The 12374-nt window shown below is 38.2% G+C and overlaps 1 protein-coding gene across 6 annotated transcripts in view; it reads right to left on the reverse strand.

The window, feature by feature from the left end:
- The window catches only part of ARHGAP6 (Rho GTPase activating protein 6), a 316515-nt gene that overhangs the window by 7848 nt on the left and 296293 nt on the right, over positions 1–12374 (reverse strand). For all 6 annotated transcript variants that reach the window (XM_063392827.1, XM_063392826.1, XM_063392825.1 and 3 more), the window contains 3 exons: positions 11042–11190; positions 7796–7975; positions 3385–3482 (listed from right to left, as the gene is read on the reverse strand). In XM_063392827.1, coding sequence (XP_063248897.1) covers positions 3385–3482; positions 7796–7975; positions 11042–11190 — 427 coding nt within the window. The remainder of the gene's footprint in view (positions 1–3384; positions 3483–7795; positions 7976–11041; positions 11191–12374) is intronic.

Raw genomic sequence — 12374 nt, forward strand, 5'->3', positions numbered from 1 at the left:
CTTCTTCCCTTGGACAGTGAGACTTTCTACCCACTCATCAGGGAGAAACATTGGAAGACAAACAGAAATACTGTGCAAAATTCCCACTCCTCTATGTGCAATATATGAGGAAGGGCAGATTATGGTCCCCACAAAGAATAATAGATTATGTGCAATCAAATGTGAGGAATGGGAAGGCAAGTAAAGTATTTTACAGGGGTTATGAACTATGCTAGGGAAAAGATTTTATAAGTGGCTAAGTACCAATGGAAAGATTTGAAAGCAGCAGAAGGAATCTATGCCACATGAATTTAAAAATGCAATTTAGGATTCCAAAACAACAGGCATCTTTCTATGAATTGATGCTGTCCACCAGAGGCCATGTGCATGGGTGAACTGGAAATGTGTTAATCACAATAATTGCTTCTATTGAGGATATTCCTACTTTTCTACTAGCATCAAGATTATCAAAACAGGAAATCCCTTTCTGTTTCTGGCAGAAACCCTTTTCTGTTATAAACTTAAAGCTTCTGAGTGGGAAAACAATTATGCCTTCAAGAGGCAAATCATATGGAGTGTGATGGCTTGGCAGCACACAGTACTAATTTCCACACACATTTGAGTAACACAGGTGCTACCAACAAGGCAGGTTACTGTGAGCTTATGATGTGGTTGCCACTCAATGTTTCAAGGAGCCTCTGCAGTTTTAAAAACTGCATTTACACATACTGTATGACCTGTTGTATGGCTTCATCTTTGTGTCACAGATCAGGATAGATTAAAACTTATTATCATATTCCAAAAACATCCAAAATGCTGTAACTTTGAAACTTATTTACTCTGAAAGGACTACTAATCATGATAACAATAAATAATCATACGAAATAGAGTTTATTTTTTGTTAGTTTAAAGATGCTTCATCTTACAGCTGTAAACCCAAATTCCATTGTCATCAAGCCAACATACAAAAAATTGGGAAGTCACCCACAAAAGCACACTTCACAATTGCTGCCATTTGTAATTAGCGCTTTACCATGAACAACTTCCATAAATTCCCTGACACACTGTTCACAATGCTCAGCTCTTAAGGGAACTGAAAGATGAGGAACATCTGATTTGTCCTCCTCTAGGGAGGAAAAGAGATTGTTTTTTCTCTGTTAGATCAGAGCCAAGAAAGCATTTCTAATGACAGCAAGAGCAGAAATGTGAGGGCAATTGCAGAACAGGACCTTCAAAGCAATTAATGTGACATTAAAGTATTGAAGTTGATTCTATACGCAGTCAACTAGCTCTTCTGATGGACTGTCTCAAGAATATATAAAGTTTTTTGTTTCACAGATCCACATTTGTATTTTGAGTATGTGACCAGGCAATTTCCAAGAGTAATGTATTTTGGAGGCTCATTTTTATGAAATCATGGCAAACATCTCCTTGTTGTCTGCTGTCTCAGATTTCTTATAAGAAAAATAAGCAACACATTTGTAGCCTCAAAATTGAGATTATATTGTGAAATACATTAATCTCTTAAGAGCACCACACTCCTAGCAGTAACACTAAGCAACATTCTCTCTAATTGCCTGGAATATCTTAACCAAGAAGTTGTAACTACAGTGAAAACATATCTCATTAACATTAAAAGTAAATCACTTACATGACAGCAGAGTAGAAAAAAAATGACAGTAATTTTTTCCTATCTCAGTGATTTCATCTGCCTGTTAGTGACAACACAATAAATTAGTACTGCTGTAGCTCTATGCTCCTGTTTGGCTTCAGAACAATTCCTTACAAAAGCCTTTTGTCAGTTGTGACCAGCTTTCCAGAAAAGATGCATTTTCTCCTGTAGGTGTGCATGCTGGCTAAAAGTAAGGAAGTTTGAGGAAAGCCAGTTAAGGAAACAGGATCTAACAATGACCTGCTACATCCACAATGATTTGTGACTAAATTACGCACAATTCATATGTGCAGTCACATGTGAGATACAATTTGCTGTCCTTTTATCATATAGACGGTGGAATCCAGCATAAAGGTTTTATTAGCTTGAGTTAGAAATAATACTATCACTCCAAACTAAGGGCTGAAAGGAAGAAGTCTCTACACACTGCCTTATGTCATATGATTTGTAGTGTCTGTCCTAATTGTAGTCTTGGCTTCTGGCAAATGTGAAACAAGTCTAAAAGGCAGCTCATGTACCTCTAACTATCCTGCATTTACTGTGATCTAAATATACACATGGTTACTTGTCAGTCAGACAAACTAGCTGAAATTATTTCACATAAATTACCCCAAACCAGCTGATTTGTGATAATTTCCTACTTCATGTGGTTAAGTTAGCAAACTAACAAAATCCTTTACAACTCAATATATTCTGCACATATTTTGTTTCCAAATTTTATAGTTAAAGAAAGCTTTTTCCTGAAGGTGTTAGTTACACTGTTTCTTGTATACCTTTTCCTTGAAGCCAGGCACACTATTATATTACCTCCAAGTATACAATGTTAAGAGGAAGAGAAAAAAAATCATAGCTAACTGACTGTACAAATTCAATTTCAATTATATTCTGAATGCACCAGGCACTTTCCACAAACACAGGAAGACAATGTCCAATATACCACAGAGAGTTTAGAGTCTAGAAACTCTTTTAAAAATTACTTAAAACAAGTCTGTCAAATTTTGTGATTTTTGGGCCTGCCATATTTGGATTCACCAGAATAAAGATAATGATTGTGTGGTCCCATTAGAAAGCCCAGAATCCTGTTAATCTGAATGTACAGACTCACAGCCTTAAGGCACAAAGGTGCAGGCATATATACACCATACACAAGATCAGAATATGTATCAGTTATGTATCATAACCAGTGTGATTTTTTTTTCTCTTCAGATCTTTCACAAGGCATACAATTAAATAATATCCGAAGTCTCCATAGGGCTGCTGTTGTGACATTTGGCTTGTTCACAATGTCCTACATGTATAGGATAGGAAAAGAATGACAGAGTGGTCAAGCAGCTTGCTGTGACAGTGTTAAGGCACTCTAGGGTGTGCTTCAAGGAGAGTGGAATACATGCTTCCTGTTACTGAAGACTACAATAAACCCAAGACATGAACCAGCAGATGACTCAAATACATCCTGTCAGATAATAGTGCACTGAATATTTTTATGTACATGTCATTCTGTTCTCTGCAGCAGAACACAATCTCCTTTGAATCCAGGAAACAAGTTTTGTCTTTAGAAAATGCTGTACAAGAGTCATAATTTCTTTGGCAGAGTCTATGTAATAGGGAGGATATTTCTACTCCACTGTAGACAGTGCAGAAGAGCTGTGGAAAACTAGAACCTTTTGGACACTTCCAGTGGGAGATAGAAATTCCCAGCAGAAAAAGGGATGATGAAAAAACAGATTACTCACGATGACTGGGAAGCTTTCCTCCTCAGCAAATAGTCTACGACATCTGGGTCAGTCTCTAATAAGCTAATAAGCACTTCATTCTGTAAATCAGGAGAAACCTATGAAGACATAAAAAATTACTTAGTTGGAGGTTAATATCCTTTCACATACATTAATTTTGGTGCTATGCTTAATCTAAACGACCAAATACATTTACCAAGAGTATATAAAATATTCAGAAGCTTTGACTTAGACGAGAAATTTCATGTAACAACAGATGAAGTAGAACTGAAGATCACTTTGTATATTGATCACCTTGTGATCAGTGCTGATTGCTGTTGAATAACTGGTTGGTATCCAGTTGGTTATTATATCTGGAAATAACAGTGGGATTACTTATGTATCACAATCTCAAAAGCCCCAGTTTAAGATCCTCACTTTACACCACCCTTGGATGATCTGAGGACATTTACAAATCTCCATCTCTGCCTCTCCAGCCACTCTGACCAGCAGGCTCAGTCAGAATTTGTGTCACTTTCTTTGGAGTTTGGCCTTCTGATTTGCTAACCTTCTCTTTGCACTTTGGATGGGCATGAACCTCCAAAACCCTTGATGGCTTTAGATGCTGCAGGATACAGCAGCATCTCCTGGGCAGGTGGCAGAAATGGCACCCCAGAACCTGCACAACTAAACTCTGTAATTCCAACTGCACTATACATGGGTCTTATCAGTCCCCAAGTGAGTTTGTCTGCTTTGTCCACATTACAGCTTCAAAAGACTGAAACAGACAAAACCGTCCAAGAAACTTGAATAGCCCAGGTTGACTCATGACAGATGGAACTCGATGGAAGACAATCTCAGCAAGGGGTCATCAGCTGGGCTTTGCATGTTTCTGGATGCAATCTGTCAGCCTGAATCTCTTGACCTTCAACTCACACTTCATGGACCATTTGTTCCCTCTGATATTTCCTGGGAAATAGGAATAGAATTACTAACACATTCCCCAGAGAAACATCTCATTTTGGGACGTATTTAGGGAGTCCAGTTACATAAAATTTTAAGTAAGGAAATAATTAGAAAATAAATTAAGATTTGAATAATTTAATTTAAACTGATCCAAAATATCTATTAATAACTTGTGTAACCACATACTCATTTCTTTTTAATTGTATTCAGTCTCTGAACTGGAAAAATATCTTACTGATGGTCACTGATACACTAGTCTTTAAACAATTTTTTATAGGAATATAATTTTTGGAAACCTGGTGTACTGTAAAGTCTCCATTTAGACAGCTTTTCTATACATTAGAAGAAACTCCAGATAAAGTTCCATGGTAAAACAGAATCCACATATTTTTGTCTGTAACTTACTACTCAGCTTTAAATCAAGTAACTTGTAAGAAACTACTGAGAGAACTTTGTCAGAAAAATAAAAATACATCTTGCCATATAAAAAAAAAAAAAAAAAAAAAAAAAAAAAAGAGAGAGAGAGAGAGAGAAATCAGTCTTTCATTCCATCAAAACAAGTCTGAAAAAGTTCCACCAGCAGTTCAGTTCCAACGGAAAGCTTCCATGAAACCCAAACTTAACAGTTCTACTGATTCATAGGACTTTTACCAGAATGAATTTGCAAATATATTTGTACTGATGGTCTCCTTGCTAGCTACCTATCGGGTTTGGGACTTGCTCTTATGCAGCAATTTTCTTCACTTTAGTTCAGTAACTTGGCAAGTGTAGAAATGATACACATGTAATTGTAAATTTATAGAGAACTACAATATCAGTATCTCAGGAAGATGTCACCATACTGTTACTAAATTAATTGTTTCACTGTCAATTGCACCTAAGTAGATGGATGAGAATTTAAATTTGGGACAGAAGGGAAGGCAAGGCACTGCTGAAATAAGAGTTCTGGAGGACGTACAGGGACATGTCAGAGGGCTCTGGGGTTGTCAGGACTCCAGCAGAATATCAGATATTCTGAGGTTCTGCGGTTGGGTGCTATATGAGAGTCACAGAAGGGTGGAGGGACCCTTGAAGTGTCTCCTTCGTGCTGTCCCTTGCTACTGGTGTGGCAGAGAATGGCAGTGTATGGCTGCCTCTGCAGTGGGAAGGCCACAGTAGCCTCTGACTGTAAAATTACAAAATTTCATACATCTGTAGCACTTTGCAGCAGGGCTGGATTTGGACACTAGGAGATGACTTACATGAACAACCTGCTGTTCTCCATCCTTCATGCCAAGTCAAAAATGAAGGGTGGTTGAGTTGTGCCTCCTTTCATTCAGCTGCTGGATGTAGTTCAGAGACTGGCAAAGAACAGCCCTTCATACAGCCCCATTAAACATTCTAATATATCCTCAAGACTCACTAAAACAGGCAGGACTTGGACATGAAAGTGATTATCATCACTGACATCAATGAAGCATGGTCAAGTTCCATCTTCTATAAGAAATCCACGTTTGCATGTTATTGATGTTAACAATAATTACTTAGTAAAAATGGTGCTCAATATCCTGGGTTGTTCCAACAAACAGAATCTCTCTGACCCACCAATATGTCAGAATCATTCTGATATTGTGGTCTAGGTACCCCAACACATCCTGGTTTCCTAGGGTTTGGTTCACAAATGCTGTTCCAGTTTCAATACTTATATCAATCACAGTTTTATAACCTCTCTGCACATAAAAGTAACAGAAAGAAAAAAGACAAACACAAAGCATCTGAGCATTAATACACCATGTTATAGCTATAGCTGAATGTTTAAATCCAGATGTTCTTTTTTTTTCTGTAGCATAAATGTCAAGTATAAATGGTAAAAGCAACTCTGGAAAACAAAAGAAATTCATTTTCCCACACTTCATTTGACCTCCAGATGAAAGGTGAAGCACTGAAGAGATGCAGGAATAAATCCATCAGAATGAAAAGAGCCCAGATGCAGGTTAGCCTAACCTTAGCCCCATCCTTTCCACATTCAAAGTCAGAATATGCACCTTAAGTATTATGTACTGAGATGTGTCTGTGCTGTAAGGAGTTCTTAAAGAGAAACAACAACAAGTACACTTCATGTATTGTGAGTATCCTTATTCAAGTATTATCTTAAACTTGATAGTGCCATCTGCACTCTGTGCCAGCAGACCTCCACCCAAGAGTGCAGGTCTGTCATTTACTTTTCCTGATGTGGAAGGAAAAATAGCACCTAGTATTTTTTCCAGCTGTGAAAAACATTTTAAAAAACCAAACCAAAACAAAAAAGAAAATGATTAAAAGTGCCTCACTGGTACAAGAGTTAAAAAAAGGCAGAAAAACCACAAAGAAGTTCATTTGAGGCTAAGACATCTGAGGCAGGGCTCATGATTGTTTTCTCATGCTCTATTCCCTGTTGAAAACTGATAGACATCTTCCATTTACAGTACTATGTGGCCATCAGCCCATAGTTCTGGGTTATTCATCTTCTTCCAACAAGGTCTCCAGCACTCAGCTTTGCTGAAGCACTGAAGGTTTCCAGGGTATTCTTTCTGTTTTGGGAACTTACCTCCTCAGAGTAACATACAGTGCTGCTTAGTCTCAGGACACAACAATCAAAGTTTTTACCACTTTTTCAAGATTACTGGTTTTGTTACAATGTGTATTTTTACCAAAATGAAGACAGAATAATGAAGAGTGCCGCTAGGTCTGACTGGCCTCTGCTACCCCAGAACAGGGCTCCCTCAGACACAAGTCATGCTGAGCTGACCTACAATTTTGTACACAAAAAGAGCATAAGACAAAGCCACAGAATGAACTGCTCAGGTAACTGCTAGGCATGAGAAATGTGATCTAACTAAGCTTCACCTTTAGTAAGCAAAATGTCCAAGTCCAAGGCCATCAGCCTTCTCATGAATAACTTGCTTGCTTCAGAATAGAACTGAAGGGAACTCAGGAACTACACAGATTTATGTTTTATTCCCTTTACCCAACTAGCAAACTAACAAAGAAAGCTTTGTCCTTCTTCTCCATCCATCCAATAAAAATGTCTTGGGCAGGGAAGGCAACTCCTTAAATTAATCAAGGATCTCTTAATCCCTGCAGAAAAATTGTCTTCCTGACTTCCAAAACTGAGATGTGAAAGATCATTTTCAGTCTTGTCCATGCATTGCTCAGTATACAACTGAATGGCCAACCCCATGATTTTCACAGACAATCTTCTAAACTATATACCTTTACCTACACAGAAACCATTCCAAACAAGATTCAAGTGTATATTTTTAATATTTTTACTTACTGCAAATCATTCTCCGTGCTAGAAGACTACTCTTTTTAACCAATAATAATTGATTCTAATTTAATGCAGCTGCTGCACTTTATTTCATCCCCACCTACTTTAATATCAATAAGGTATTCTTTCATTTTTCTTACAAAAGTATATGAGTAATATGAAAAAATATCCACCCACCATGAAAAGGGTTTCATAGTTTTCAATCATCTTTTGCACAACAGCTATGATAGCAGTACTCTCTTCAGCTCGAGCTGAGCTCTGAACGGAGAATTCTTTGTCTGTAGATTTCTGCTTGTGCAACAAGTTAGGGCCAAAGATGGTGGCCAGGTTAAGCGATGTCATTTTGTTGCCAGTAATCTAGAAAAGAGAATAAAAATGAGGTGGAGGTCTCACAAGGCCTAATGTATACAGATATGTATATAGACACATCTAAACACACCCAAACCCCTCTACACGCACACACAAATACACACACTCTCTCTCCTCCCTGATTTGATAGATGCTTCATTCATCAAAACCAAAACCTGCTGCTGGTCAATAAAAAATGAACAACTTTTAGAAATACTTTTTGAGTATCTCTGCAACAAGCACTATAGATTTTCTGGATGTATTTTCAAGTGGCCTAGAGGAGTAGAAGGTGGATGTGTTTTCTGCCCTTAATTCCCTGGGAGCTCAACAGTGGCATTTTTCTGAACCTCCCTCCTCCTTCAGCATCTCAGCACATTGCTGTCTCTTAGGACCAGATACTGAAAGCTCCTGCCTTTCTCAAGTTGAATCCATGGTTTGAAACATATAAAGTGATACTTTTCCATGTTAAAACTGTTGAGATAATTAAGGACCAGGCTTATTGTTTTTATTAGTATTTAACTGTATTTCTAGAACATGCCAAATGTTTGCTCTTTAGGTGGCTTTTTTAGTTTGTTGGGGTTTTTGCCTTTTTTCCTACTTTTATAAAACTGTGCTGAAGGAAGCAACAGTAACCTGAATGTGAAGAAAGTAAAAGGCTAGGAATACATACTAGACAAGACAAGAATAAGCTGAAAAATATGTCATATACATTATTACATCAAAAATTTTGTTCTCATATTTCTGATTAGACTACTATTTCCCCCTTCTATTCTTTCAGCAAAGCAAAAAGTAAAGGTCATTGGAACTAATAATTTTTAAAAAGGATATAAAGAGACATCAAAAAGAGGTAGCAAAAATAGAATTTCAAGAAGTGAGTTGTACAAAACAGATGATTTCAAAGCAGTCCTTTTTTTGCAGCATATCATTCACCAAATACTCTAGTCAAACTGAAAACTGCACTGACTACACCTGGTTTATTTTTTAAATAACTCAATTTGACAGCACAGAAATTACAGTAAGACAACAGCATGTCCTTTTATTGGTAGGAGCAGTGTGTAATGTTGGAAAGACATCTGTACTAGGTAGGTGCACGGGCAGTCATAGCAAACATGTTGGCTCTTTGCTTAGAGGCTCATCCCAGCACGACTGTGAGAACAGCACACCCTTTTTGCACACCACCAAGCACCCAGCTGTTTCTCAGGTCACCTGCTTTTGAAACTCTGAGTTTTGAGCCACCACGGATGCACAGGCACATGGTGCCTCAGGTGTGCCAGGGCAGCCTCTGGCTGTGCCCAGATCTGCTTGTGCAGGCTGTTTGTACAATGAGTGAGCCTTTTCTTAAGGGCAGCCTCAGGGCATCCTTAAAAAATGCTGTAAACATTTTCACTGAAATTAACTGAAGGAGTAATTTTAATAAAGTTAGTCATCCATCTTCATCTTTGCAAGGAGGGGTTGCTGAAAGAAATCAAGAAGAGGGAATGTGTGCCAAAGCTTGGCTGTTTTCCTTCCAGTGATAGCAAACAATCTGATAAAACACTTTCTCTTGCCCTGTATGCCTTTATTCACTTAATTCTTCAAAAATAGCTTAAGTGATTGTGAGAATACTGTATTATCCATAAAAGCTATCTGGTTGCACATAATATTCCTGATGCTTACAATACTGTCAAGATAGCTTACATAAATTTGCCTTGCCAAAATACCTGTGGCAAAGCTGATATACAACAGTTGAGCCAAATCAACTCTGTTAAGCAGCATCCCCTGGCCCTGCAATAAGATCCTCTTGGGTACATTCCTGAACCAACAGAGAACTCTTTGCAGGACCAGGGGAACCATGACCTCAGCTAGCTTATACCTTTTTTTAAGCACAGTAAAACTGTTACAGGCTGCTCTTCCTAAATACTTTCCATCATAGTGATAGTGTTTTTTATCATCTCCTTGCTGAGACAAATAATAACATTTATAGTGGATTTAAAAGTGAAATAGGCCTTGATGTCACATACATCACTGGAAGTTGGGACTTGTAAAGATGGAATAACTGGAAGTTAGGATTTGAGGCAGAAATTTGGCAAAAATAAGTCTCAGAGTGCTAATTGTTAAAATCGGACAACTGCAAAAGGCACCCAAATTTGACAAAATCAGCAGGATTTTTAATCTGGAAGACAAAATTCTCAAGGAGTTTCCTAAGAGTCTCAGAAGTAGTCTCTGCTGCAGTTCAGAGGACTGAGAAGTCCTTCCACAGATAAACCAGTATATTTTTTTAAAGCACTGACAGACTATATCCATTTTATTCAGTTAACAGAGTTGCCTCCTTTTGCAGCCTACTAGTTCAGGCACCTCCTTGGCAGGAGACAGAAGCCTGGATTTTCACGTTTTCTCTAGTGTGAGTGGGCACAGGTGCAGATGTGAGAATGCTCAGGGCTGGAGCTGAGCCCCACAGCCGTGGGCATTCCTGTCTCTGTGGGGTGAGTGCACATCAAACTCTCCACTGAATTTGGTCCAGACTGCAACAGTTAAGGAGATCAGGAAGAAAAGAGGCAAAGATGAACCCTGACTCCAGCTAATGATGAGGTCTGGCAGTTGCAAGGATACAGCTGGAGTTCCTGTCCTCTGTTTTTTATTTTTCTCTACTCACAGCACACAAGGAAGCGAAAAGAACCAAGAAGTGAACTGCTATGCCCAAAAGCCAGATAAAAAAGCAACAACAGAGAATGAAAAGAAAAAGAAAAAGCATACCCTTGCATGCCTGACCCTTTCTGAATATTTTTACCATAGAATACAATGGGATAAAACAAGGCAGCAGGGGAAGGATGGATGACATTAGATGTTCTTGACAGCAAGGCTGGTACACTGAATCTCCCAAAGGAAGTGGTAGATGCTTTACTGATTAAGTCATACAAAAATTAAACATTCACAGCCCATAAAACATAGTAAACAAATGGCAGGAGTCCAGGCAAATAGATTAAGTCTCTCCCATCTTTCAGGGATATTCCACCAGTGCATGTTTCAAGGCTTCAAAGGTCTCTTTTCAGACCACGAATTAAGCAAAGTCAAAGGACACAAGTGACCAGGACTCACCTCTTGGCCATCCTTGTCTCTGGTGTCTTCTGCGTGGCCAGCTACTGTGGAGAGGAACTGCAGCAGGCGGTGCAGGGTGTCGCAGTTGCAAGGAGGTAGAAGATAAATGAGAAGCTGTAAGGTGCTGAGCTGTTCATCTGGCTCTAATACTAAGAGGGGAAAAAATACATTCTAAGAAAATCACTCCAACTAACCTAAAAGCAGAACAAATATACTGTTCCCAACCCAAAGGAAGGCATAGGAATAGCTTTGTTTAAGAATCATTTTCCTTATAGCATCAGAAGAAAAAGAGACAAGTCTAAGGAAACATCAAAACTATAAGAACTACTGCTATGGGATTTTTGCCTTAGCTGGTCAACATTTTGCTTACAAGTTCATAGGATTTTTCTTCTGTAAGAGAGCAAAATCCATCCTTTACACTCCATCACTGTCACTAGACTCAAATATTCTGCTTACTTTTCTACTTACTCCATTTATTTACATATAGCTACTGGTATATACCTGTAGCTGTCAAGCATTCCAGTCAGGTTTATGCTTTATCCATTTTTAATCAGTTTTCTTACAGTTTTTCATCTTGCAGAAGTACCAGGAGATTGGAAAAGCAACCAGAGAAATAAAGGATGTTCTGCTATCACTGCCAGTTGAACCATTTACCATCTAAATGGTAGCCAGTGACAAAGGTGGGACAGAGGCAGGATCTCAGACCTGAGGGCTAGAAAGCATCTGAAGAACACATACCAGGCAGATGCTTAAGCTTGAAATGTCCCACTTTACTTTTTCCTAAATCCCTGAGAGTCTGCACTTGGACCTTAGGCAACACAATTGGGAGTACTTAATAGGATGGCTTTGAGGACCATTAACTATGAAGAAACTTGAGTTTTTGAAGCCAAGCTGTAACTTTGGTCAGTGGACAGATCTAAAAATTTTAAGATATGAGGATTCTAATGAGAGTCTGTGAGCTGGCACTGCTGGATCAATGACAGGGTCAGGTTTTAATAGACAACAGGGATTCCATCCTTACAAATGCAAAAATACGGATAGTTAGTGATCCTTCTTGTTCCGGTTTTCTGGATTATACTTATTAAGCATAAAAACCAAGAAGAGACCTCAGTAAATTAATACTAAAGAATATACTATATCATTTATATTAATATATAGTATAGTATAGTATAGTATAGTATAGTATAGTATATATACTATCATATATTAGAATATACTATATACTTTATAATGTATTACATAAATATTTGGAGCAAATCAAGGCCAGAGCATTAAGGGAACAGAATAAAAGACGGCTATTAGTAGAGATCAAAGAATTCAAACAAATTATCTT

This window comes from Prinia subflava, chromosome 3, assembly GCF_021018805.1.
Source record: "Prinia subflava isolate CZ2003 ecotype Zambia chromosome 3, Cam_Psub_1.2, whole genome shotgun sequence".
NCBI classification, from domain to species: Eukaryota; Metazoa; Chordata; class Aves; order Passeriformes; family Cisticolidae; genus Prinia; species Prinia subflava.